The sequence below is a fragment of the Leucopleurus acutus genome, assembly GCF_964270905.1.
Source record: "Leucopleurus acutus genome assembly, chromosome: 10".
NCBI classification, from domain to species: Eukaryota; Metazoa; Chordata; class Mammalia; order Artiodactyla; family Delphinidae; genus Leucopleurus; species Leucopleurus acutus.
Genome location: NC_139153.1, coordinates 7899540 through 7924426, shown reverse-complemented (window position 1 = coordinate 7924426; position 24887 = coordinate 7899540). Strand labels below are relative to the sequence as shown.

Here is a 24887-nt window from a genome sequence, read left to right as displayed (position 1 = left end):
CTAGTTGCGGCGAGCGGGGGCTATTCTTGGCGGCAGTGTGCAGGCTTCTCACTGAGGTGACTTCTCTTGTTGCAGAGCACAGGCTCTAGGTGCGCGGACTTCAGTAGTTGTGGCACACAGGCTCAGTAGTTGTGGCTCACAGGCTCTAGAGCGCAGGCTCAGTAGTTGTGACACATGGGCTTAGTTGCCCTGCAGCATTTGGGATCTTCCTGGACCAGGGCTCGAACCCGTGTCCCCTGCATTGGCAGGTGCATTGTTAACCACTGCGCCACCAGGGAAGTCCCCATATGGTATCATTTATACGTGGAATCTAAAATATGACAGGGGCTTCCCTGGTGGTGCAGTGGTTGATAGTCCGCCTGCCAATGTAGGGGACACGAGTTCGTGCCCCTGTCCGGGAAGATCCCACATGCCCGGAGTGGCTGGGCCCGTAAGCCACGGCCGCTGAGCCTGCACGTCTGGAGCCTGTGCTCTGCAACGGGAGAGGCCACAACAGTGAGAGGCCCGCATACCGCCAAAAAATATATATATATATACTTCCAGAAATTATGAAATGTATTTATAAATTTACCAATCCACAAAATACTAGTGTAACAGATTGCTTACTTCTTAGTTTTAAATAGGAATTAAGGATTCTAAGGGTTAAGAATTCTAAAACATGTATATAATTAAAACTACTAGAAATAATACAGGAAACTTCTCTATGTAAGGAATGTAGGATGTGTTTTTTGGTGAGAAAAGGTGCCTTTTGAGTAATCTGCCTGGAAAGTGAAGATTTTGTGTCTTATCAAAATAATTTACTGTACTTCATGTTACCTTTATCAGGTTTTTGATTACTTAAGAAAATCCTGAATCTTTTTTTTTAATGAATTTTTTTTTTTTATAGTACGCGGGCCTCTCACCACCACGGCCCCTCCTGCTGCAGAGCGCAGGCTTCAGACGCGCAGGACCAGCGGCCATGGCCCACGGGCCCAGCCACTCCGCGGCATGCGGGATCCTCCCAGACTGGGGCACGAACCCGCGTCCCCTGCACCGGCAGGTGGACTCCCAACCACTGCGCCACCAGGGAAGCCCATTTAATGAAAATTTTTGTTCATTGAGCTCAAATAAAATCAGACATGGAGCCTACTGCTGATTGAACCAAACCAGCACTGTCTTTTCAGCTACAAGAGGGCTTTTTCATTTTTTCATTTTTCCTATTTGCTTGACAGTTCAATGAAGTTATTAAAATAAAACCTAAATTTTCTTTATCAAACCACAAAAAAGTCATCATCCTGTTCCATGTCATAATTGAAAATTATTTACACTATCCACCCCTTTCCCCAAATGTACAAAAAATTTAACTTATTGCCAAATGCTAAGCTTTATTTATGCGATGTGCACTTAGATTATAACATTTTAGTCACTAGAGTTATCATCCTTAAATCTGAAAATTTTTAACAACACTGAAAAAATATTGAAGAATGACAGGTATTAGAGACCAATTACTTTAGATTATGCTTTTGATGAAGAGAAAGAACTCTAAAATTATATGTAATTCTGAAACAGGGAAGAGTTAAATTGGACTCCATGTTGGATCTGTTTCTTTGACTTTAACCTTTGCTCTTCATTGCTTTCTTTATTATAATCATACATAATGGCCTGCCTCAGGGAACCCTGCCCACCTGTGAATGGCTGCAAGAAAAAAGAAGCTAACACATCCCCTCACCAAGGCTGGTCATTCCAGGAGATGTTTCGCAAGACTGATGGCCCTTCTACTTTACTTCCACACTGCCTGTCCCTCTCTATTCTGCCTTTTTACTTTACTTCCTCACTGCCTCTGCCTCTCTGATTCTATAACAGAAACTGGCATCCAGACCCAAATAAGATGGTTTTTCAGAGACACTAGTCTGCCATCTTCTCAGTCTGCCTTCTTTCCGAATAAAGTCGTATTCCTTGCCTCAGCACCTCATCTCCGATTCGTTGGCCTGTCATGTGGCAAGCAGAGAAAGCTTGGACTCGGTAACAAATTTGGCGAGCCAGCCAGGAGCCTTGCAGCTCATGGCTAGCCGGCCCGGTCAGGGAATATTGGGGCAAGGCCCTAGCAGCTGCCAGGACCATTTGTCCCGAGGATCTTCCCTTCAAAGTTCCCTGAAGCGGCACCGGCTACCCCAGTGCTTGGCAGTTGAAGCAAAGAACCGACAGACTTCAATTTGGGGAATGACGGTTCCATCTGGGAACTTCAGTTCCATTTGGGGCTACGAGTCGACAGACTCCATTCAATTCTGAAGGTTAAGTTCCTCTGGTGTGCATGCTGGGAACATATTCCCCCTCAATCTGGGCTTTTCCTTTACGGGACAAGCCAGTCTGGTTGGGGTTCCCTGTTGGAGGGGGGAATTGTTGTTGGACTCTACCTGATTCTGGGAGCGGGTTCACTGGGAACTAGTTCGTTGGTTTTGCTTTTGGTTTTGTTTTGGTTTTGTGTGCATTGATGCTAGAATTTGTGCCTTTTGTGTTGGAATTTGTCTGTGTCTTTTGTGTTTTGGTGTAGTCAAACTGATAAAAATGGGAAATACTTCACCTATCCTGAAGGAAAACCCTTTGGGGCATATATTAGATAAATGGGCAAAACATAGCCGGGAGCCTATGACTAAGAGAGACATGATATACTACTGTAATAGGGTATGAACCCAATATATGTTAGGATCAGAAGAACGATGGCCCCTGAATGGCTCACTCAATTATTATATAATCTCACAGTTCGAAATGTTCTGCAAAAGAGCAGGGAAAAGAGTTGAGATTCCATATATAGGAGCATTTATGCTATTGCATCAGGAGGAAAAGGAGTCATAGGACTGCCACCTTATAGTGCCGTGATCTGAAAGGAAACCCAAGGGGGAGAGGGAGAAAATGAGAGTGGGGACATATTATTTCAAAACTTAGCCCCCACCCCAGCCTACCCAGCTCCCCCAGTGACCGAGCAGGCTACACTGGCAGTTGTTCCAAATGTCCCCACCCCCATGCTGCCAACATATTCACTGCCTCCTGTTTCCCCTACCCATTGGAATCAAATAGAAGTTTCTGTGGTAACACCCGGGGCACAGCGACCTGGTTTAGTATCACCATCTAAGACCCTACAGGGCACCCAATTTGGACTGGGAGGCACTTCTGCAGCAGGGCAATTTCCCTTACCCCAATATCCTGTAAGAGGCCAGGGGAATCCCTTGGACTTGAGGCATCAGACCCTGATTTCCCCACAGGAGTCCCCGGTAACATTGACAGTGGGGAACAAGTTGATTGATTTTCTAATAAATATGAGTAATCTTAAGAGACTTGTAAATATTAAACAAAGGGGAAACAAAGTCATCCTAGGAGAAACTTGCCTGTACCTTTGAGATACAAATGTCCTATCTGGTCTTCTCAGAAACCCTTATCTCTGCCATCTTTTTAAAATGCAAATTTTGTAAAAGAGGGTATAGTAATTTAGAACTTGACTTGTTTACCATAAATATTAGTAGAAAGGGTTTAGCCATCTAGACAAATGAGCTTGATTTGTTCCATTTGCCAGAAACCCAACTTTAATCCAACCTCTTTTGTAAACTGATGGGTTTTACACTACTGTACCTGACTCAGGGCTGAAATTTTGAAATGAGAACTATGATGTCTCTCTGTTTGTATGTTTGTATGTGTTTTTGTCTTGGATAACATTGCTGAGGTTAATCTGTAAATGAGCCTTATTTAATTGGCTTAAAGAAAGCCCTTACAAACCAAACAATTCTAAATACAAGAGAAATTAAGGTAAATGAGTTTCAGTTTCACGTGAACCAGGAAATATTTAGTATTAAATTAATACCTGGTATTAATGTTTAAGTTTGTTGCTCTAATTAATATAGACATGTCTTTGGAGCCATCAACATTAAGTATAGTACTTTCACTGCACCTAGGTTTAATAGAAGCTAAATGAAATCTTGTTATATCTGTTGCAAATTTGTCAGCAAGAAAAATAACTTGATATGATGAAACTTTAAAGTAAATATAAATGAGATAAGAGCTTTTAGGTAAACTCTAAGAATAATTATGTTCTAAAAATCATCTAAAATAGTTTCTCCAGATTTGGTAAGTATTACTTGCCTCTTGATTGTCCCTAGAAATTAAGGTTTTTAAGAGTCGGAGATTCTAATTTAAATATAGAATTAAAGCTACTGAAAATAATAAAACATTTCAGTATGGTAGAATGTGTGTTTTCAGTTAAGAAGGTACGAGGAATGGAATTACATTTTACTAAGAAAGTTTTGTACATGGTCAGGATTAACTGAATTTAGATTGAAGTTAAATAAGTAAATGGATTTCGTTAAGTAAGCTAATACAAGACTGAAATTTGATCTCCCTCTCTGTTAGACTGCTCCTTTTGATAACAGATTAAATGAGTTTCTGTGCCCTTAGGTGCTCTGTATTTGTTTTTGTTTCATCATTTTGTGACTTTGGTTAAATGAATAGGCACTGTTTCACAGTGACCTACATCCTGTTGTGTTGTAAAACCTTTTTGATATTTTTAACAAACTTTCCAAATATCCAAATCTGACTAAAGCTTTTTAGCCTCCAGCTGACTCTGGATACTTCGAAAGAACATCTCTGAGACATCTCAGAGAGAGATGTCAAACTAAGTTTATTTGGTATGTTAAGTTACTTCAGAAACATCGTAAAGTGATTGGAGATGAACCTTAGATTATAGTGTATGGATAAATGTCATTTATATAGATATTCCAAAATTTATATGGAATCCCTAACATCTGGTATGTCCTGATATGTTAACAATCATAATACTAGTTATTCTAAAATGTTATATCCAAGAATCCTGCTAATTGCAATGTACTCAAATTTTTAACCATGCTATTTTGTTTTTTGTCCTGATGCTTTTACAAAATGAAGATTTTTCAAGAAGACTGATAAAAAGGAACTTTTTAACAAATACAAGTTTCTTATAGCCTTTAGATAATATCACTGGACTGGGTAACAAATGACAAAACTAATAGAAAACCTGATTATTTCATCCAGATCAATGGGAATTAATTACATGGGACTGAGTGAACTGGTAAATATGATTTATAGCCTTATGCCTTTAGGAAATATATTGACTTTAATCTTTGTTTTTAGGAAAAAACTTTTATGCTATAACCTTATGCTATGACCTACAACAAGTTGATAAAGTATGCCTTTTTAAACAAAGATGAAACATTTATCTTTTTCTCTCTACCTGATCCTGACAGAATTTGTTGTCTCCAGCTGGTTCTCCTATGGACTTGATATTATGCTAATCATTGTTTTAATTTGTTATTTATTTCCAAATTGTTTGTGCTTTGTGTCTCCCTGCTGCAGTATGTCTTTATCAATGTTACTAGCTGTTACTTATATCCTATTTTATAAGATTGTTGTCTCTTGCAGTACCCAGTGTGTAACCAGGCCTCCAACAAAACGTCTATGGCTAAACATCTTAAGGAAATAGATCACTTTTATACCATAAAAATAATTTTAATAATGTAGTTCTAGGTATGGGAAGAAGCAACAAGGGAAAATGTCTCCTGGATCATAATTAGACAGAGGATCCAGAGAATCTTTAATTATCAATAGGGCCTAATCCAAAAATTAGCACCTGGAGTGGCATATCAAGAATTTTTGCCTGATCTGGGATGAGCCTCCCAGCACCGTGGGACAAAATTTGATCATGAAATGTCTCCCAAATATTGGTCAAATTCCTGACCAAGAGGAGAGGATCAATCATCAGCGATTGCAGCCCCCCAGTGTGAGCCAGTGAACACTGAGGAAACTCAGGAAGAAGAAGAATACCTGCCATCTAGCAGCCATCAGACGGCAGCCACTCCCTATGGTGAGCCCTGAGGAAACGCAGGATGTGAAAATACAGGATACAAGCCCCATCTGGGCTGTGGTGCATATCAAAGAAATTATTTCAGTGAGCCCAGAGTCTAGCATCTTCCCATACATAGAAAAATGTTAAATTTCTTAACTTGAGATGCAGCCTCCTGGGCTTGAAGCCCTCAAAATTCCTGACAACTCTCAACTTTTAGGTTGTGAATATTTGTAAGTCTACAGGTGTCAAGTAGACACTTCCAAAGCGGAACAAAAGACAAATCTCAGCATCTGGAACACTGACACCGATTGCGGACACTCCCAGAAAGATCCATCTGACCGAGCAGTTAGAACTTTGTCACCCCTTTTTCCACAAGACTGTAGAATGGACATTGACAGTGGGAAATTGTAACAGGGAAGAGCTAAATTGGACTCCCATGTTGGATCTGTTTCTTTAACCTTTCCTTTGCGTTGCTTTTGTTATTACAATCATACAAAATGGCCTGCCTCAGGGAACCCTGCCCACCTGTGAATGGCTGCAAGAAAAAAAAAAAAAATCCTCTCACTGAGGCTGGTCATTCCAGGAGATGTTTTGCAAGACTGATGGCCCTTTTACTTTACTTCCTCTCCGCCTCTCCCTCTCTGATTCTATAAAAGAAACTGGCATCCAAACCCTGATAAGATGATTTCTCAGAGACACTAGTCTGCCATCTTCTCCATCTGCCGGCTTTCCTGATAAAGTCTTATTCCCTGCCTCATCACCTCGTCTGCGATTCATTGCCCTGTTGTGCGGTGAGCAGAGCGAGCTTGGACTTGGTAACAATTCCAAAAAATAAACACTTATGATATGTCGAGGTTTTCAAGATTTTCAGTTTTATTTTTTTCTCAAAAGCCTAGTCATATTTTTTAAGACATTTAATCTGCGAATAGAAAACCCTGAATCTTAAAAAAGCTAAGGGTTTGGGGTTTTTACAACTATATAACCTTCTGTACTTGCCTTTGAAGTCTTTACTTGTCACTTTGGTTAAATGGATATTTTTAAAAAATATTTATTTACTTATTTATTTATTTTGGCTGTTCTGGGTCTTAGTTGCTGCACGCAGGCTCTTAGTTGTGGCATGCATGCGAGATCTAGTTCCCTGACCAGGGATCAAACCCGGGCCGCCTGCATTGGGAGCGCAGAGTCTTACCTACCCACTGGGCCACCAGGGAAGTCCCTTAAATGGATATTTTTGACAAACTTCCCCCAAATCAAATTCTTTCTTTTTTTAATATATCCAATTTTTAAAAATTTTATTTATCTATTTTTGGCTGTGTTGGGTCTTCGTTGCTGCGTGCGGGCTTTCTCTAGTTGCTGTGAGCAGGGGCTACTCTTCTTTGTGGTGCGCGGGCTTTTCATTGCGGTGGCTTCTCTTTGTGGCAGAGCACGGGCTCTAGGCACGTGGGCTTCAGCAGTTGTGACACGCGGCTCAGTAGTTGTGGCTCATGGGCTTTAGAGCGCAGGCTCAGTAGTTGTGGCTTACGGGCTTACTTGCTCCGCAGCATGTGGGACCAGGGCTCAAACCTGTGTCCCCTTCATTGGCAGGTGGATTCTTAACTACTGCGCCACCAGGGAACCCCCCAAAATCAAATTCTAAATGAAGTTTTTTTTGACCTGTGGCCAACTTTGGGATTTTCCAAAGGGCCCCTAGTGTAGTTGTTCTCTCTCCTTATAAAAAGAGAAATGTGAAGCTAATTAGGCTTATTTGATATGTTAAATTACAAAGAAAACATTGCCAAATAAGAAGTGATGTTTAACTTTAGCTTATCTTTGTGTGGGTATGTTATTAACATAAGTGTTCCAGAACTTATATAAAATTCCTAAAAATCTGATATGCATGGTATAATGTTACAAGTTATAATCCTAGTTACCGTCTTTTTTTTTTTTTTTTTTTTGGTTGGATACTCCAATGGCTTTATTAACTCCTCTCTGGGGATGGCAGGACGTTATTTATAGCTGGAGAGATGAAAAGGAAGCCAGGAAGCTGTGGTCTCAATATGGGTCATTGAAGGGGGTGACCTGCATCTCTCGGGACTCTCTTCCCATCCACCGTAAGCATGGGCACGATGAATAGCAAATTTTTATTCAGGGCATCCAGCTGCTTCATCTCCTCCACGCTAAAGGTGAAGTCAAACACCTGGATGTTCTGAAGGATATGGGATGGTGTGACACTCTTGGGGATGCAGCTCACTTTCTGCTGGACCTGCCACCTGAGCAAGATCTGAGCTGGAGACCAGCCATGATTTTCAGCCAGTGCCAGGACCACTGGCTCCTCAAGCAGGACAGGCTCATCAGGATCACGCCAAGCACGCTCAGAGGAGCCCAGAGGGCTATAAGCAGTCACCTCCAGGCCGCGTGCTTGGCAGTGGGCAATCAGCTCATTCTGAGCCAGGTATGGGTGGCATTCCACCTGCAGGACAGCTGGGCGCACCGAGGCCACACTGAGCACATCATCGATCTGCTGACTGCTGAAGTTGGACAGGCCCAGTGCCCTCACCAACCCCTTAGCCACCGGTGCCTCCAGAGCCTTCCAAGTCTCCTTGTAGTGGGTGGAGTCATAGCGTATAGTCCCATCAGCATTCTTAGGAAAGGGGTTGTCTCCCGCTCAAAGGCATAAGGCCAGTGCATCAGGTACAGGTCCAAATACTCCAGCTGGGGGTCAGCGAGTGTCTTCCGGAGGGCAGGCTCCACATCCTCAGGGTGGTGATTTGTGTTCCACAGCTTGGAAGTCACAAACAGCTCCTCCTGAGGCACCAACTTGCCAGGTCCCGCATCCTCCTTCAGGGCTTCCCCAATCTCAGTCTTGTTGTCGTAGATAGCACAGTCAATGTGGCGGTAGCCTATACTCAAGACATACTTAATAACTGCTTTTACCTGGCCAGGCTCGCTCTTCCAGGTGCCCAGTCCAATCAGGGACATCTTCGTCCAGTGTGCAGGAGGATACAGGAAGCCACCATTGCCCCCTCGGCACGAGCACAGGATGTTAACAGGGAAGTATGGCTTTTCAGCTCAGTCCTGTGCCCTGCTAGCTACCTAATGGGCCTCAGCTTCCCAGATTCCTAGTTATTGTCTTAAAAATGTTGGGTGTCACAGAAATAACCAAATTTCCTTGTCAATTTCCATTATAATGAACTCTCATCAGATCTCCAACCATGGGCATTTTAAAGTTCGTTGTCATTTACAGACAATTATTGTTTTACTTTGGTGCTTTTGCAAAAGTGAGATTCCTGGAAAGGACCCTACCAAGTGTCCTTGACCACTAACATCAGTGTCGAATTACAAGGTGTGAAAAACGTGGGTACAGGGACTTCCCTTGTGGTCCAGGGTTTACGACTATGTGCTCCCATTGCAGGGGGCCCAGGTTCGATCCCTGGTCCGGGAACTAGATCCCACATTCCACAACTAGGAGTTCGCATGCTGCAACTAGAAGATACTGCATACTGCAATGAATATCCTGCACGCAACAGCAAAGATCCCATGTGCCACAACGGAGACCCGGCACAGCCAAATAAATAAATAAATAAATAAAAATATATAGCAAAATAAAAGAGCCAAATTTAACACAAACAAATTAAAAAATTTGGGTACATGTTTCACAACTGAAGAAGACCCCACCTGACATCTGGCCCTGTTTAAATGCCAAAGACCTCAAAATCCAATTGACTAGGAAGAGAACTAGGCAACAGTGAGGTAGACTGTTTCCTCCCAAGAAGTCAGATTAAGAGCATTTCCTTCCATTCTTCCTTCCTTCTCTGACCATCCTTTTCCTAATTCTTACATCATGAAGGTCTTTATTATTCTCTTCTCCACCTCTTGGCTTGCTCTAGCCTGGAAAGATAACTGTTCACCTACCTCAGACCATTGCAAAGAAAGGTAAACTGACTGTTGGACTGGCTTGGACGCTGGTGATCCTGTAGTTCTTTCTTCCCGTCACAAACTTCTCCCTGATTTATAACACCTCAGTTTCAACGGAACAAGCTCACTGCATAAACATTTCTGGGGTGGGGAGACATAGTTACGCGAAATACATAAACAGGCCAACTGGCTTAAAGCAGTGTCCCCAGTTTTCTAGCTGGTTTGGATCATGGGGACCCTGGCTCAGGAGTACTCTCCAAAGCATGACATTGTTTTGTTGCTAGTAATTATTACTGTCTCCCTGATGAGCTGGGTTCTCTCAAAAGTTTTAAAGGCATGTGGGCAGCCACTGACCAGCCAACACATGGTCTCTCTCTGACTGAAGTGACAAAAGAGAACAGAAGAACGGAACCAGGGCCAAGAATACAAGCCTGACATCACCTCTTGTGAATGCTACACTGAGAGCAGAAGAGGCAATGGTGACTGAGGGTCATGTTAGTACTGATATTTTTGACCAAACCTCTTGAATGGTCAAGAGGATGAGAAAAGGGAGAATTACTGAAATAAATTTCTAGGCCAAAGATGGAGCCACTCCTGCCCAGAGTGCCACAGCAAGAGAGCAAAACTTAGTAACTTTGGTATCTCTGTAAATGTTCTGCTTGACCAGAAACACAGTATATCTAGTCAGCCAATCCCCAAACTCTGGGCTTTATAATTACTTTCTTGTTCTTTATTCATTTTCTATTTTTCTCTTCCATGTTCTTTTTTTTTTTTGGCCGCCAGGTGGCTTGCAGGGATCTTAGTTTCCTGACCAGGGACTGAACCTAGGTCCTCAGCAGTGAAAGCGCAGAGGAGTCCTAACCAATGGACCGCCAGGGAATTCCCATTTCTTCCTTTTTCCTTATTCTTTATCCTATAAAAGTGTCCTGCCTTCAGTCCCATGTTGCAGTTCTTTGGACCCTTGGGAACAAACAGTGGTGGCTTCATGAAGTGTTAAAGTATGTTTAACACCTCAATTCTCTTCCTTAATCATTTTTTAACAGTACTAATCTGTTAGAAGATTAATACTGAAGTATTCACAGGTTAAATAATGAGATGTGCTTTAAAATAATACTATTGGATGGGGCAAAGATTGATGAAACAAGATAGATTGGTGTATGTTGATGATTATTGAAACAAGCTAATGGACACATGAGGGTTCATTATACTATTCTCTCCATTTCTGTGAATGTTTGACATACTCCATTAAGAAAAAAAGAAAAATAACATGGGGCTTTCTACTCACAGAATTTCGAGCCAGTCATGACCCGCGGTTACTTCAATAAAGCGGGTTGACTATTGCAGCACTATAATCAGAGGGACGGCTGTAAGCAGCAACGCAAGCAAAGTGCCTTACGAAATGCTGTTTTATTATTACTTATTGTCATTACTATGGTTGCCAACACTAATTAGGTGCCTCCGAGAGTTCCCGCCTCCTCTCCCTGTTAATAATGGTTTATTCCACTCTTCGGCTGGTTCTTTCCCGTGGTTCCTTCCTCCTAGTCCCGCGCTGTACCCCCCCCGCAGCCCCAATGGTTTAGGCTGGCTTCCCAGGGGAAACCCGGTGGGGCGGAGCACGAGGTTTCTGAGAGCGGCCGCGGTCCCCTCTCCGGAGACCACTTGGACCGCTCCGCGTCGGGAGTGGGCAGGTAATCGTGGGGCAGGGCGCGAGTCCTGGGCTCCGACTGGCCAGCTCTGGAGTAAACATCCGGCTAGGTGGGGCGGGGCCGGAAGTGGAAAGCGAAGGAGGCGGCTGAGGCGGCTCCGGAGGTTCAGGACTCGGAGTCGGTGCCTCCAGGTGCCATGGGCTGGGCTGGCCCGCGCTGAGGGCGACGCAGGGCGCTAATAGGGACGCGGGGCTGGGCCATGGCCGGCGCTCGGGCAGCCGCCGCCGCCTCGGCGGGGTCCTCGGCTTCTTCAGGCACCCCACAGCCGCAGGAGCCGGGGCTCGGGGAGCTGCTGGAGGAGTTCTCCCGGACTCAGTACCGGGCCAAGGACTGCAGCGGGACGGGAGGCTCTAAGGTGAGTCCGGAGGCGCGATGAGCAGAAAGAGAAGGTCCCTGGTTTGCGACGTTGCTGAGGTCAGGGGTCATAGGACAGAGAGAGAGGGAAGTGCCCAGTGTCTGGACCCAGAGAGTAAGGGTTGGGTTTAAAAACCGAAAAGGAGGAACTGGGCTCAGAACGAGCCAAGCCAAGGAAGGACGACGTTTTGGTTTGAGACAAAAGGGTGTGGAGGTCAGAGATTAGCGCTGAGTGGCCTTGTTCAGAGATTAGAGAAGAGGAGCTGAGGAGGGTTATTCCCATGCGTTAGGTATGGGGACAAAAACCCTCATGTCTAGATTTTTTGAAGTGTAGAGGATTTATCCAGGTCAGAGATCAGAGTGAAGGGGCTGGAGGGGTGGGGCAGAATGGAGGCAAGAGATAAACTGAGTGTGTTGCTCCCTTGTATAGTCTCAGCATGACTTTAGAATTAGGCCCATCCCTTTCCTTCCCCCATAAAGCAGGAAGGCAACTCATACTCCCTCTGTTCCTTTGTCAAAAGCAAGTCTTAGTTTCTCTTTTTTTCTACTTTTGGGATTCCCTTCAGGCTCCTTATTGCCAGTCCTGGAAGGCTTCCAGTCTGGTCAGGCCATTCCCATCTTAGGCATTGCCTGACAGTCTGATGGGAATCTTGCCGACCCTGCCATCTTTCATCCCCCACGTGGTTTTGGCAGGTTTAGCATCAGGTTTTCCAATGGAATTCTGTTCCCTCCCAGGCCATGAAACTCTGGTTTGGCTCCAGGGGTTACCTATGCTAGGACTTACTGAACTTGGCATCTGCTAGTCTGAAGTAATGCAGGGAAGACTTCAGTAATGATGGGTCTCCCCCACTCTCCAAATGACCGAGTATTTTTCAGAGCTTAGCCTGAGGACCACCTGTTTCAGCATCATCTGGGGTGTTTGTTAAAAATAAAGGTTCCTTGATCCCACCCAGTCCTACTGAGTTAGAATTTCTGAGGGTGGGAATCTGGAATTTGTATTTTCTAATAGGCTTCTTAATGATACTCATGCCCCTTGAAATTTGAGGATTTCTGTTTCTTGTGAGTTTTTCCCTCCACGTTGGTCTTTTGGGTGGCTAGAGGGTCAGTTTTGCTGGGCCCCCCTACCTTCTTACACACCCCTGAAGATTGGGGTTGTAAAAAGTTATACTTGACTCACTCCACCTGGTCCTAAACTTCTGATCTTTTGCAGACTTGTTGAGATGTTACAGGTTTTATGTCGTTCTTCTGGTGGGTCTTTCCCTGAACTGAGCAAAACAAGAGCAATTTCAAGGGAGGTGTTCCTTCTATTTCATAAGCAAATTGCGTGTAAGGAGACAGCTTTGTCTGCATCTTTTACTCATTACACTAACTAGAGCTTCTAGGTACTGGTCTGTGGCTGGAGAATGGGGAGGAATCTGGAGCCAAAGGAAGATAAAGGATTAGTGCCGGTTAAAGTAACCTAGAGAGGGACTTCCCTGGTGGCGCAGTGGTTAAGAATCTGCCTGCCAATGCAGGGGACAGGGGTTCGAGCCCTGGTCCGGGAAGATCCCACGTGCCGTGGAGCAACTAAGCCCGTGCGCCACAACTACTGAGCCTGCACTCTAGAGCCCGCGAGCCACAACTACTGAAGCCCATGCTGTGCAACAAGAGCAGCCACCGCAATGAGAAGCCCGCGCACTGCAACAAAGAATAGCCCCTGCTCGCCGCAGCTAGAGAAAGCCCGTGTGCTCCAGCAAAGACCCAATGCAGCCAAAAATAAAAATAAATAAATAAAAAAAAATAAAATAAAGTAACTTAGAGCAGGGGTTCTTAATATTTTATGGATTGTGGACCCCTTTGAGAATCTAATGAAAGATGTCAACCTCTCTTCAAATGCTTATCATACACAGTTTCACCACTACATTGAGGGGTTCAGAGTCTCTCCCGGAGTTTACCATGTGGGTTCATGAACCACACGTTTAGGGTCTGTGATCTAGAAAGATGTCTTTTCCTGGTATTGAATTATAATCACAGAGGCACATTGTCATTCCCAGAGACCTCTCCAGGTCAGGAACTGCCTAATTCTCAGAACGCCAGAATCTTCTTTATGCTCAGATCTCCTCCTCTGTGCAGGTTGAGCGCATTGAGAAGAGGTGTCTGGAGCTGTTTGGCCGAGACTACTGTTACAGCGTGATCCAAAATGTGAATGGGGATATCTGCGGCCACTACCCCCAGCACATCGTGTTCCTGGAGTATGAGAGTTCTGAGAAGGAGAAAGACACGTGAGCATCATGTAACCAAAGCGTGCCCATCTGGGAAGGCCTTGACAGCTCATCCCCGGGGTTAGGAAAGTCTGCAGCTGGGTGGGGCAGGCTCACTTTTCCCAGGTGTCAAGCCTCCTTGGCATCTTTGTTTTCTTCAGGGTTTCACATCTTAGATTGGCAGAGTAGCACAGCGTAGAAGGAGGGGTTGGGAGTCACAGCCCTGGCCTCCTGTTTTACTCCTACCCTATAGCTCATTGTCCTGAGACAGCTGACTTCACAGCTCACCTCTCTGAACCTCAGTGTTTTCTGTTCTGTTTTTTTCTTTTTTTTTTAAGAGAGCAAGTGGGAGGTATGCTTTGTCAACATGTGGAAGGGCACTTACCGTATGTAGAGATTAAGAGCCTGAGGTCAGCGTACGTGCTGGCTGCCCTGCTTGCTGGCTGTGTAACTAACTTGGGCAAGGTACTGAACCTCTTTGTCTCTTAGTTTCCTCATCAGTTTCTACCTCTATTTAGAAAAGTGGCTTTTGCAGTTCCTGCTGATAAACAGGATTATTCCAAGCCTGACGTGTGTGCTGTAAGAATTAGAAATAAGAGCTACCATTTATTGAGGGCCTCCCAAGGCCCGAGTGCTTTGCGTGTGGTAACAGTTCACACCAGAGCAGACAAAGAGCACCCAGCACAGGATGCAGCCCATAGGCAGTCAGTAAATGGTAGCAGTTGTTTGACACTGATAAATAATCACTGATGCTCTAGGAAGTGCTTTCTGTTGATCTCAAAGTTTGTTCCCCTAGGCGCCCTGCTTGCTGTTGATTTTAAGGGAATTCCAGAAGCTGTTGCCAACAATATCCATGAAAGCCTGGCCCCGTGGAAGCACTGTGATGATGAGTGCTATGGTAGAGTCGTGCTGCAAAGTGCAGCGGGCCATCACTGCTCACAGTGCGCCCATCAGCGCACCCAGGAACGGCTAGAGATTCTGAGTCTTGGACTCCAGAGCCACTGAATCAAAATCACAGCATAACAAGATGGCCCAGTGATTCGTACGCACTTGGAGGTTTGAGAAGCACTGCTGTAGACGAACTGGGGAGAAGGGTGGATTCTGCCTGGTGTGTGTTTCGGGAGACCTTTCAGCTGGATTTGGAAGGATGAGTAGGGGTGTCCCTGAAATGTCCTTTGTTAGGGACCAGCTTGTATATGGTCTTGATCATCAGGCATGTGGACTTGTGGGTGTTAGTGGTTATTGGGCTAGTACCCCCTGAGCAGTCATTGAAATCACAGATTCCAGGGTCCCTGAATCACAGTTTCCAGAATCTGTGCCTCAGAGAGCTCCCTAGATGAGTCTCACCTTTGCTATAGCCTGGGAACCGCAGGGAGCCAGAGAAGCCTTTCAAGTGGAGGAGTAAAATGGGAGATCTATAAGTGTGCCCTGTAATGAGGTCGTGGTGGGGTGCACTGAGAAAAAGGAATGTATTGGGAAAAGGAATTGAATGTAGATCAGAGCACTTGTATGACTGCCTCTTCTTTCTGTCACCACCATGGCACTCCCATCTTGCCTAGCGGGGTCTAGCCGCCCAGGCTAGGGCCACTGCAGTATATCCCTAACCCTAGAGGAGTTGTGGAGTTTGTTTTTGTTTGTTTGTTTGTTTTTTTGGCGGTACGCGGGCCTCTCACTGTTGTGGCCTCTCCCGTTGCGGAGCACAGGCTCCAGACGCACAGGCTCAGCGGCCATGGCTCACGGGCCCAGCCGCTCCGCGGCATGTGGGATCTTCCCGGACTGGGGCACGAACCCGTGTCCCCTGCATCGGCAGGCGGACTCTCAACCACTGCGCCACCAGGGCAGCCCTGTTTGTTTTTATTTATTATTTGGTTGTGCCGGGTCTTAGTCGTGGCACGTGGGCTCCTTAGTTGCGGCAGGTGGGCTCCTTAGTTGTGGCTTGTGAACTCTTAGTTGTGGCACGCATGTGGGATCTAGTTCACTGACCAGGGATCGACCCCAGGCCCCCTGCGTTGGGAGCATGGAGTCTTACCCACTCCGCCACCAGGGAAGTCCCGTGGACTTTGTTTTTACTTTTCACTTCTTGCAAGGCCTCGAAGTGATACTGAGTGGGCGATGCCTGTTAAAGAGAAGGGAGTATGTGCATGTTCAGGTGGGAAGAAGTAGAACTTTTTGCTTCTTTACACATGCCTGGACTTGGTGTTAATATGACACTAATTAGACTGAGTTACACAGGGTAGAACTGGATTCAGGAAGTGGTTTGGTCCTCTTAACCCACCTCCCCAGTTGAGCCCGTATCTGGGACTAGAAGCCTGGATGGGGATCTCTGAACAACGAAGACATGAGTTTGTCAACGAGGCAAACTGCTGCCATGAGGCAGACCCCAGGGGTCTAGTTGTAGGCCCTACCAGAGAGATGAAGTCCCTACCTTTAGATCTGGTGGGTAACACAGACCAATCAATGAGCAATGACAGTGTAACAAAGGCCAGAATTAGGGCAAGTACAGGTGAAGCATTGGGAGACAGTGGTTAAAGTTCTGCACTTGCTAATTCCAACTCGTGTGTGAGCGTAGGGTGGGGGGGTTGTTCTCCCATTCCACCAACTTTCAGACGCCAGCGTTGTGTTTTACAGATAACATTAGATCCCACAGGTTAAGGGCTCAGTCCCACAAGAGAGACATAAATACACAAGCTCACTTTCATTCATTCAAATATGAGTATCAGGTGCCTGACACAGCCCAGTGCTTAGCACAGTAAGGGAAAGAGTCTGAGGCCAAGAGATAAAAATAAAAACAGGAACCACTGAGAACAGAAACTGAATTGGTTCTTTGAGTAGGGGACCCAGGAAAATAAAGCACCAGCTAGCCTAACAAGAAAAAGGTGCCTTCCTTCACATGATAAGACTGCCCAGAGCCTCTAAGAGGGAAATGCTGGCATATTCTCTCCCTCAGTTTTGTGGAGAGTTTGCTGAATGGAAGGATTCAGCCTGGGAGAATCATATGCAGTTTCAAGGCTTTTAGAGCTGCTGGAGTGAGCTCCGTGAGAGTCGGTTAAAACAGATGGTGCTGACCACATCTGTGCAAATGGACGGAGGCCACCAAAAGGTGGGAGGGAGACTACTGTGAGCAGTACTGTGTGTGCTCAGTTTTATATTATCTTGGCATCTGAGTTTAGGCCATTGCTTCATTCTGAGGTGCCTTTTTTTTTTTTTTTAATGTTTTGGCTGCATTGGGTCTTTGTTCCTGTGCATGGGCTTCTCATTGTGGTGGCTTCTCTTGTTGCGGAGCATGGTCCCTAGGTGCATGGACTCATGGTCCCTAGGTGGGCTCAGTAGTTGTGGCACACGGGCTTAGTTGCTCCGCGGCATGTGGGATCTTCCCGGACCAGGGCTCTAACCCGTGTGCCCTGCATTGGCAGGCGGATTCTTAACCACTGTGCCACCAGGGAAACCCTGAGGTGCCTTTTTATTTCATAGAGAACCTGAGTGAGGGGAAGGTGGCAGAACTTAGTTTTCAGTGAGCCATGTTTTTTCTAGGACCTGGCTGGTTGGCCTGTGCCATCCTACGGGCACCTTGAAGAGGCACCCCAGCCTTCCACCTTCCATCAAAAAAAGGAAAAAAATCTTGATCGTAAAAATAACATGTAGTCACTTCTTTGTTGTTTGAATTGGTTATGGTAAGGATGTAATAATTCTGTGATTTAAAACGAAATGTTTAATAAAAATGAAAAAAAATCTTAAATCAGACCTTACAGAAAAATACACCATAGGAAGTATAAGTCCTCTTATTTTATCCCCTGTTCTCTTTCCATGATCACCAAACTCTTGGTCCAGGTTTTTATTTGAAGACCACTGTTTAACTTCAATTTCACATCTTCACTTGATAGTAGTTATTTTATTAGTAACTGGTTTGAGAATATATCTATGAAGGCTACTAAGAAATCAGCAGTGTTTTTAAAAGACTATATTTTTATTGGTGCCAGCAGCATCCAGATATGCTTAAAAAGGCACCACAGATGTATAGGAGTTGGTGAACTTACTCATTCTGAAACAATTATTTGTGTGCACATGCTGTGCAGTGACACGGGAGCGCTAGCACGACTGGGATGTAGAAGGAATGAACGCCCTCTTGGACTCGGCCTGGAAGCTCAGCCCTTGTAAGGAGGGCACTTGAGTGTCTTCCCTCCCTTCTCTTCTGTCACCCTGCATTACTCTGCATGGCGGGGGTAGCTTCCCACTCTTGAACTTTCCTGCCTCCTGTTCCTCTTGCAACCAGAAGCTCTGACTGGCTGCTGGCTGCTGTGGAGTCTTTTGTTAAGAATCTACGGGTGGGGACTTCCCTGGTGGTCCCGTGGTTAAGACTCTGCACTTCCACTGCAGGGGGCGCGGGTTCAAACCCTGGTCAGGGAACTAAGATCCTGCATGCCTTTCAGCACGGCCAAGAAATTTTAAAAGAAGAAAAGAAAAAAAGGATCAATGGGTGAAGCTATGAGAGTAGACCCTTATTTTAGGGGTCAGCTGATTTAACCTGATTTAATATGTGTGAGTTGCTTAAGCTCATTTCTAAATGTATTTTTTTCATCTTCTAGAAGCTCCCTTATTAAACCCAGTGCATTAACTACTGTGCTTCTCAAGGCCACAAATAGCTTCTCTTTCACTACCTTTGCTCCAGCATTCCCTCCCCTGTTGGCTTTTTGGACTGTTAGAGGTAACTGGAACGTTGGGGAGGTATCAGAGGCTCATAGCCGTGTGAAATGTGAACCTTCATCTTATCCTGCACTCTGAAAGATGACAAGAATGGCCCCATGATTTCCTGAGGGTCCCCAGCACACGTATTGTCTTACTTTTGGAGTAAGATACTGAACCCCCTAGATATAATCAACGTTCAGTTTGCTATATATGTTTCTGTATTTTAAATACCATGTCTTCAGAGTAGCTTTTTTTTTTTAATCTTAAAGGTTTTGAAATCAGGATGACTTCCATTTTATTATCTATAATATAGCATTTTTTTCTTTTCTTGAAAAGCTTAGAATGTCCATGATCTAGAATTTAGGAATCTGAGCATTTATTAAATTTGGAATGAATATTCACACACACACAACCCTAGTATGGGGCACACAGTACTCACGCGGAAGCAGACTGACCTACCTCTCTTGCCCGTTTTTAGGTTTCAGAGCACCGTACAGGTGAGCAAGTTGCAGGACCTCGTCAACCGCAGCAAGACGGCCAGGTGCAGAGGACGTTTTGTCTGCCCAGTGATCCTGTTCAAGGGCAAGGTAAGACCACACCTTAGCCTCGCACTCCCTGAGACCCTCTCGTGGGGTACCTGGCTTAATGCAAAGTGTAGAGTCTCGTGTTCTTGGCTTTTGCCAGCCAAGTTTGGGTGATTACTGGGTGCCTGGTGCGGTGGGAAGCAGGCCAGAGAAACAGACCAATTCTGATACAACTTTTTTTGAAGGTGAGTCTAATTAGGAAAGGGACAGTCACAGCAGAGGACCCCACCCTGTGTCCTGGAGCCAGACTGCCTACGTTCTGATCCCGGCTCTGTTACTTCCTGCCTGTGCAAGGCCTCAGTTTCTTCCTCTATAAAAGGGGAAAAATAATCATGCCTACATCAAAAGTTTATGAATAGATTAGATCAGATGAGTAAGTACATTGTTGTTTGTTCATTCTTTCAGTCATATAATTTACCAAGTATTTATTGAATGTGTGTCATGTTCAGGCCTCAAGGTACATCAGCATACAAGGTGCACAAAAATCCGCACCCTTATCAAGCTTATATTCTAGTGACTGTTGTTAATTTGGCTGCCCACTATGGTCTCATTTCACCTCTTTTTATAATCCTTTGGTGTATTTGATATTCCCATTTTGCAGATGAAACGAAGGCTCAGAGTGGTTAAATAACTTCCCCACGTTTACACAACTAGAGAGCTGGGGTTTAAACTTAACTGCAAAACGCACTCAAGTTACCACACTGCAGCTTAGGGCCACATGGTGTGGTGTCAGAGGAACCCACTTAAGACGGGCAGCAGTTGGGGACTTCCCTGGCGGTCCAGCGGTTAAGATCCTGTGCTTCCACTTCAGGGGGTGTGGGTTCGATTCCTGGTTGGGGAACTAAGATCCTGCATGCTGTGCAATGCGGTCAAAAATTAAAACAAAAAAACCCCAGATGGGCAGCAGTGTGGACTGACAGACATGGCCTCATTAAGTGAGCGGGACTAGGCAGCAAGCTTTGGAGGAAGGGTGGGAGGGTGTTCCAGGCAGGTGCCAGCGCTGGGGGAGCATGAAGCCAGGTGCGCAAAGTCCGAGAGACTCCCTGACGGGAGCGCAAGGTACGTGGTGGAGCCGAGGATGGAAGGGACTGAATGCAGGAGGCTGGTTGCTGGCCAAGGTGTTTAGGTTTGCTGGGAGAGCCACTGTGATTTCTGAGCAGGGAAGTACAAGATGCAAATAGCATTTTGAGAAAGATTAATCCAGAAGGAACGGACTAACAGAGAGCCTGGAGCAGGGGAGGGAAGCAGGGGTGTAGGCTCTCTATTTTTGTTTTTTTTTTAATCTTTATTGAGTTTGTTACAGTATTGCTTCTGTTCTATGTTTTGGTTTTTTGGCCGCCAGGCATGTGGGATCTTAGGTTCCTTACCAGGGATCGAACCTGCACCTGCTGCACTGGAAGGTGAAGTCTCAACCACTGGACCGCCAGGGAAGTCCCTTAGGCTCTCTATTCTAGTTGTCCAATATGTACCTGAATGCGCTGTGGTCTTGGTGCCTGTCGGACTATAGTCCGGCTCCCAGCGCAGGTGAGGACTGGGGCAGGGCGGTGGGGAGGAGAGACACAGGGCTTGTTTCCATCCCTTTGTGCCTTTCTTTCGTAAAATGGAAGAAGGGGGGATGTGAAAGGGGGGGGTACGAAAGGAGACTTGACCACAGGCTTTCGTGGACAGGTCGATTTTAGGGAAAAGTATGTCTGGAAGTCAAGTTCCAGAAATTGATCATCTTAAAGCTATTTATTCCCTCTTCCCCTTTGGAAAGTTCCGTGTTGCTGTAAGCTCTGGGAACTCCGGTTTAGATAACTGGACTATAACACACTGCTCTGTGGGACATAGTGCTTGTTGCTAGAATGTACATAGGAAAACTCAAACCTGTGCTTCCCACAGTGTGTTCCACAGAATAGTAATTTAAGGATGTGCTTGTGCAAAGCATTCCCTGTCAAACAAGGGTGAGAGATAGCACGTTACTAGATTTGGCCTGACCCCCAAGCTCCAGATTCAAGAGGTACATCGGTAAGTGTGCACTGACATAGGAAAGGCTCTGAGAAGTCCTGAAGCAGAGGGACCTGTGTAGTGCAGTCAGGTCTGCTATTTCTCACTCGGCAGACCTTGAGGAAGGGACTTTCCGGAATGCATTTGGGAAAGTGCCACATTGACTGGCTTAGTCCAGTGAGATTGCAGCAGGCCTGGGAGAAAGAACCCAAGGCAACTCACTTCAGAGGAAGGGCAAAGAGTTGGAGGGATTATCCTCTCTTTTTTTTTGGCCATGCTGTGCAGCTTGTGGGGTCTTAGTTCCCCAAGCAGGGATCAAACACCTTATATACGTTTTATTCCTATTGTGTTTGCAAGTCTGCGGTCTCCTCTCAGCGGTAATCCCTTTGAGGGCAGAGGCCTTGTCTTGCTGCTGTCCTCCCAGCGCCTAGCAAGTGCCCACCCAGCTTGTACGTGCAAGCTGGGAAGGTGGGAAGACACTGCTCTTTAAAGTGGTCGTGGGCTCTGCTGGGTTCTCGGGGGACAAGTGACTAAGACAGGCCTGTCCCTGTGGAGCTCAGTGAGTGGGGAAGGTTGACCTGTGAACTAGCAGCTGAGCGGGAGATGGCAAAGGGCAGGAGAGGGTCTTCTGTTGTGAGGTGGGGATCTCATCCTCAGAGACGTGGCTCCCAGCAGGCCCTAGCCAGTGCAGTGACAGCAGTGTTTGCTACCAGCACATCCTGCCGGGCTGGGGAGGGGGAGGTATGTTCAGAAGTGCCCGCTTCCTGCTTCTCTCCAGATTCAGTCCAGTGTGGCTGGGGCAGCCAAGGAACTAAATGTCTGATTGTATTTCATTTCAATTAATTTCCATTTTATAGCTGAAGCAATGTAGATTTTTTTTGGTTAAACACAACTTTATTTTGGGGCAGGACTACGTTTCCCTTTAAATCCTGAAAATAAAGTATCCTAGTTGAGATGTGCTGCGAGTATAAAATACATATTGAATTTTGAAGACTTAGTCCAAAAAATGTAAAACATGAATAATTTTTAAAGTGATTATATGTTGACATAGTAATATTTTGGATATATTGGGTTAAATGATGTATTTTATTAAAATTCTTTTACAACTAAGTTCAAGCATTTAAGGGTAAGCAGTTCTCCCATGCCGTTCTCTTCCCCAACATCTGTATCTGGGTTTTAGGCAGTTAAAAGCGGAACAGGTCATCTTTCTCTTTGTTTCCTCCGTTAAAGAGATGGGGAGCAGAGGTCAGCTGCTTTTATTCCGTGTGCTAAAGTTGGTTACTACATTAGCATATCCTGTAGAGCCGTATTTCTCATGCAGAGTTAGAGGCCACTCCTTATTAGGTAAGTGGAGAGCATTCAGAGTACATCCTGCTTTTTCAGTCAAGAGCGAAGCTTAAAGTACAGAAATGGCAGATTATGCTTTGGAGCCGTGAGGCCAGGGAGCAAGGTCAGGTGTTAGACTCTGCCTTGGGGTGCAGCTTCCCCCAGGTGCCGGCTCGGGACCTTCCTGCAGAGGTTGGTGCTTCACTTGGGGAGCTGGCCCTCTCTCCCATTCTTCTCCGTCTGATGAGTCCTCTGTGCCAGGTGTATCTGCCTCTGTTACCAAAAAGACAGGGTCGAAAAGAGATGGGAGAACTGAGCAGAAAGAAGAATCTGAACCTTGAAAAGAACTCAGAGCTCAGCAGCTAAGGAAGGAAGGGGTGTGTGTCCGCTCTGAAAAGATTTAACAGAGTAATGCAAAGAAGACTGAGATTTGGCGCCGGCAGCTTGGATGATGGGGGAGGGTGGGCATGATAACATGTGCCAGTCAAACTCAAACCACGTACCCCCCATTGTCTTGCTTTCAGGAATCAGACCTCCTTTCTTACCATGAGAGTCTTGGGGGGTCCTCAGCCTGAGGATTGACATTTCCCTGCTGCAGTTCCTAATTACTGGGTTGGTCTCTTCAGAGTAGGGCCTCTTATCGGGGGCTGGAGATGGGTCCATGGATGGACTTGGAGATGTAGGTAAACTCTGGTGTGTACATTTTTATCCAGAGACAGTTTATCATTTTCATCAGATTTTCAAAATGCTTTTGGACCCAGAAAAAATGAAGCAGCCCCCGCAGAGTGCATCCTGCTCAGGCCAGCAGGAATCTCTGCCCGAGCCCTTCTTCATAGGCTTCCAGGACAACCCTCCCACCATTGCATTCTTGCCCCCGGCACTGGAAAATCACCCCACCCCGCCCGGGTTGTAGCCTTTCTATCACCTGCCCGCTGCCCCAGGCTGCCACTGCCTCAGAAAGCCGGGTGATGACCTGCTGGGTGATGACCTGCCGGTTCCCACCACACCCCTTTCCTAGCAGCAAAACCGTTTCTTTCCCCCTGTCTTACAAGTGGAGAAGAAGACCCCTTGAGCAGTATTCTGCAGTTTTCCAGGGACCCTCCTTACACCACCAGGCTGCGTGACCCGTTCAGAAATGCCTTCCCCCTGCCTAGTGTAACCTCCCAGCCACCCTCACAGCCTCCCTCAGCCTGTAACTGGACCGTGGGGTCACCAGATACCTCCTCCCATTCCTCCTGGATCTCATCAAACACAATTTATAAAGATTCAGCCTTAAAGTTAAATAATGAAGTTCATGCCCATTGCCTGGTTTCTAGAATTCTAGCTCTTGAAATGCTCCTTCAGTGATGAGGAAAGAGTAAAAGGATAGTTAAGCACAGTTAAAGCCACTACGCTTCCTTGATACAGAGGAGAGAGAAGATAAAATTTCTTAAAAAAAAAAAAAAACCCAAACATTTCTCCCTTAATTGGCCCTCCTGCTGCAAAGGTTGCCCTCCACTGTGCTAAGCAGTGACGGTCAGCTCGCAGGCTCCGGAGGGAGGTGGGCTCGATCAGATCCCAGCTCAACCCCCTCTGTGGTACCTTAGGCATCACTTCACCTCCCTGCGCCCGTCCCTCGTCTTTTCATCTGTGAAGCAGCAACAGTGCCTGCCGCCTGCAACATCTCTCTCATGGGCTTGTGTAAATCCAGTGGGAAGGTGGTGTACTTGTTTCAGTCCTGTACTCACAAACACGTGTGATAACCGCCAGATCTTACCCAAGTACATGCGTGACGACCACTGAATCTACCCATTACTGTTAGTGACACTCTGGTGCCTCTCGTTTGGGAGAGAGAACCTCTTGACAGAGGCTGCACGTTAAATTCTAGGCATACTTCGGAGTGACTGCTGTGAAGACTTTGGGCAGCGCTCCTGCACCCATTTTCCTGGCCTGGAGGGTCCCCAGGGGTTCCCCCCACTGTGTGCACTTCAGAAAACCACCTGACTGTTGGTCAGAGGGTACAAACTTCCAGTTGTAAGATGAGTAAGTTCTGTGGATCTAATGTACAGCATGGTGATTATAGTTAATAATACTGTATTAGATACATGAAAGTTGCACAGAGAGATGATCTTAAATGTTTTCACCACAAAAAAAGAAGTGGTGATTATGTGACATGATGCAGGTGTTAGCTAACGCTACGATGGTAATGATTTTGCAATAAGTAAGCGTATCAGATCAGTGTGTTGTACACCTTAAACTTACACAATGTCCTATGTCAATTATATCTCAA

General features: G+C 45.7%; 1 protein-coding gene and 1 pseudogene across 6 annotated transcripts in view; one reads left to right on the top strand and one right to left on the bottom strand.

Annotated features, from left to right (window-relative positions):
- Positions 1 to 7503: 7503 nt before the first annotated feature.
- On the bottom strand, positions 7504 to 8841 carry LOC309967089 (aldo-keto reductase family 1 member A1-like; annotated as a pseudogene). The gene has a single exon. The product of its transcript is annotated as an aldo-keto reductase family 1 member A1-like (transcript).
- A 2661-nt stretch (positions 8842 to 11502) lies between these two features.
- The window catches only part of MTMR14 (myotubularin related protein 14), a 43224-nt gene continuing 29839 nt past the window's right edge, over positions 11503 to 24887 (top strand). For all 5 annotated transcript variants that reach the window (XM_082847474.1, XM_082847476.1, XM_082847473.1 and 2 more), the window contains exons 1-3: positions 11503 to 11800; positions 13912 to 14060; positions 19201 to 19309. In XM_082847474.1, the coding sequence (XP_082703600.1) occupies positions 11645 to 11800; positions 13912 to 14060; positions 19201 to 19309 (414 nt within the window). In that variant the 5' untranslated portion in view covers positions 11503 to 11644. The remainder of the gene's footprint in view (positions 11801 to 13911; positions 14061 to 19200; positions 19310 to 24887) is intronic.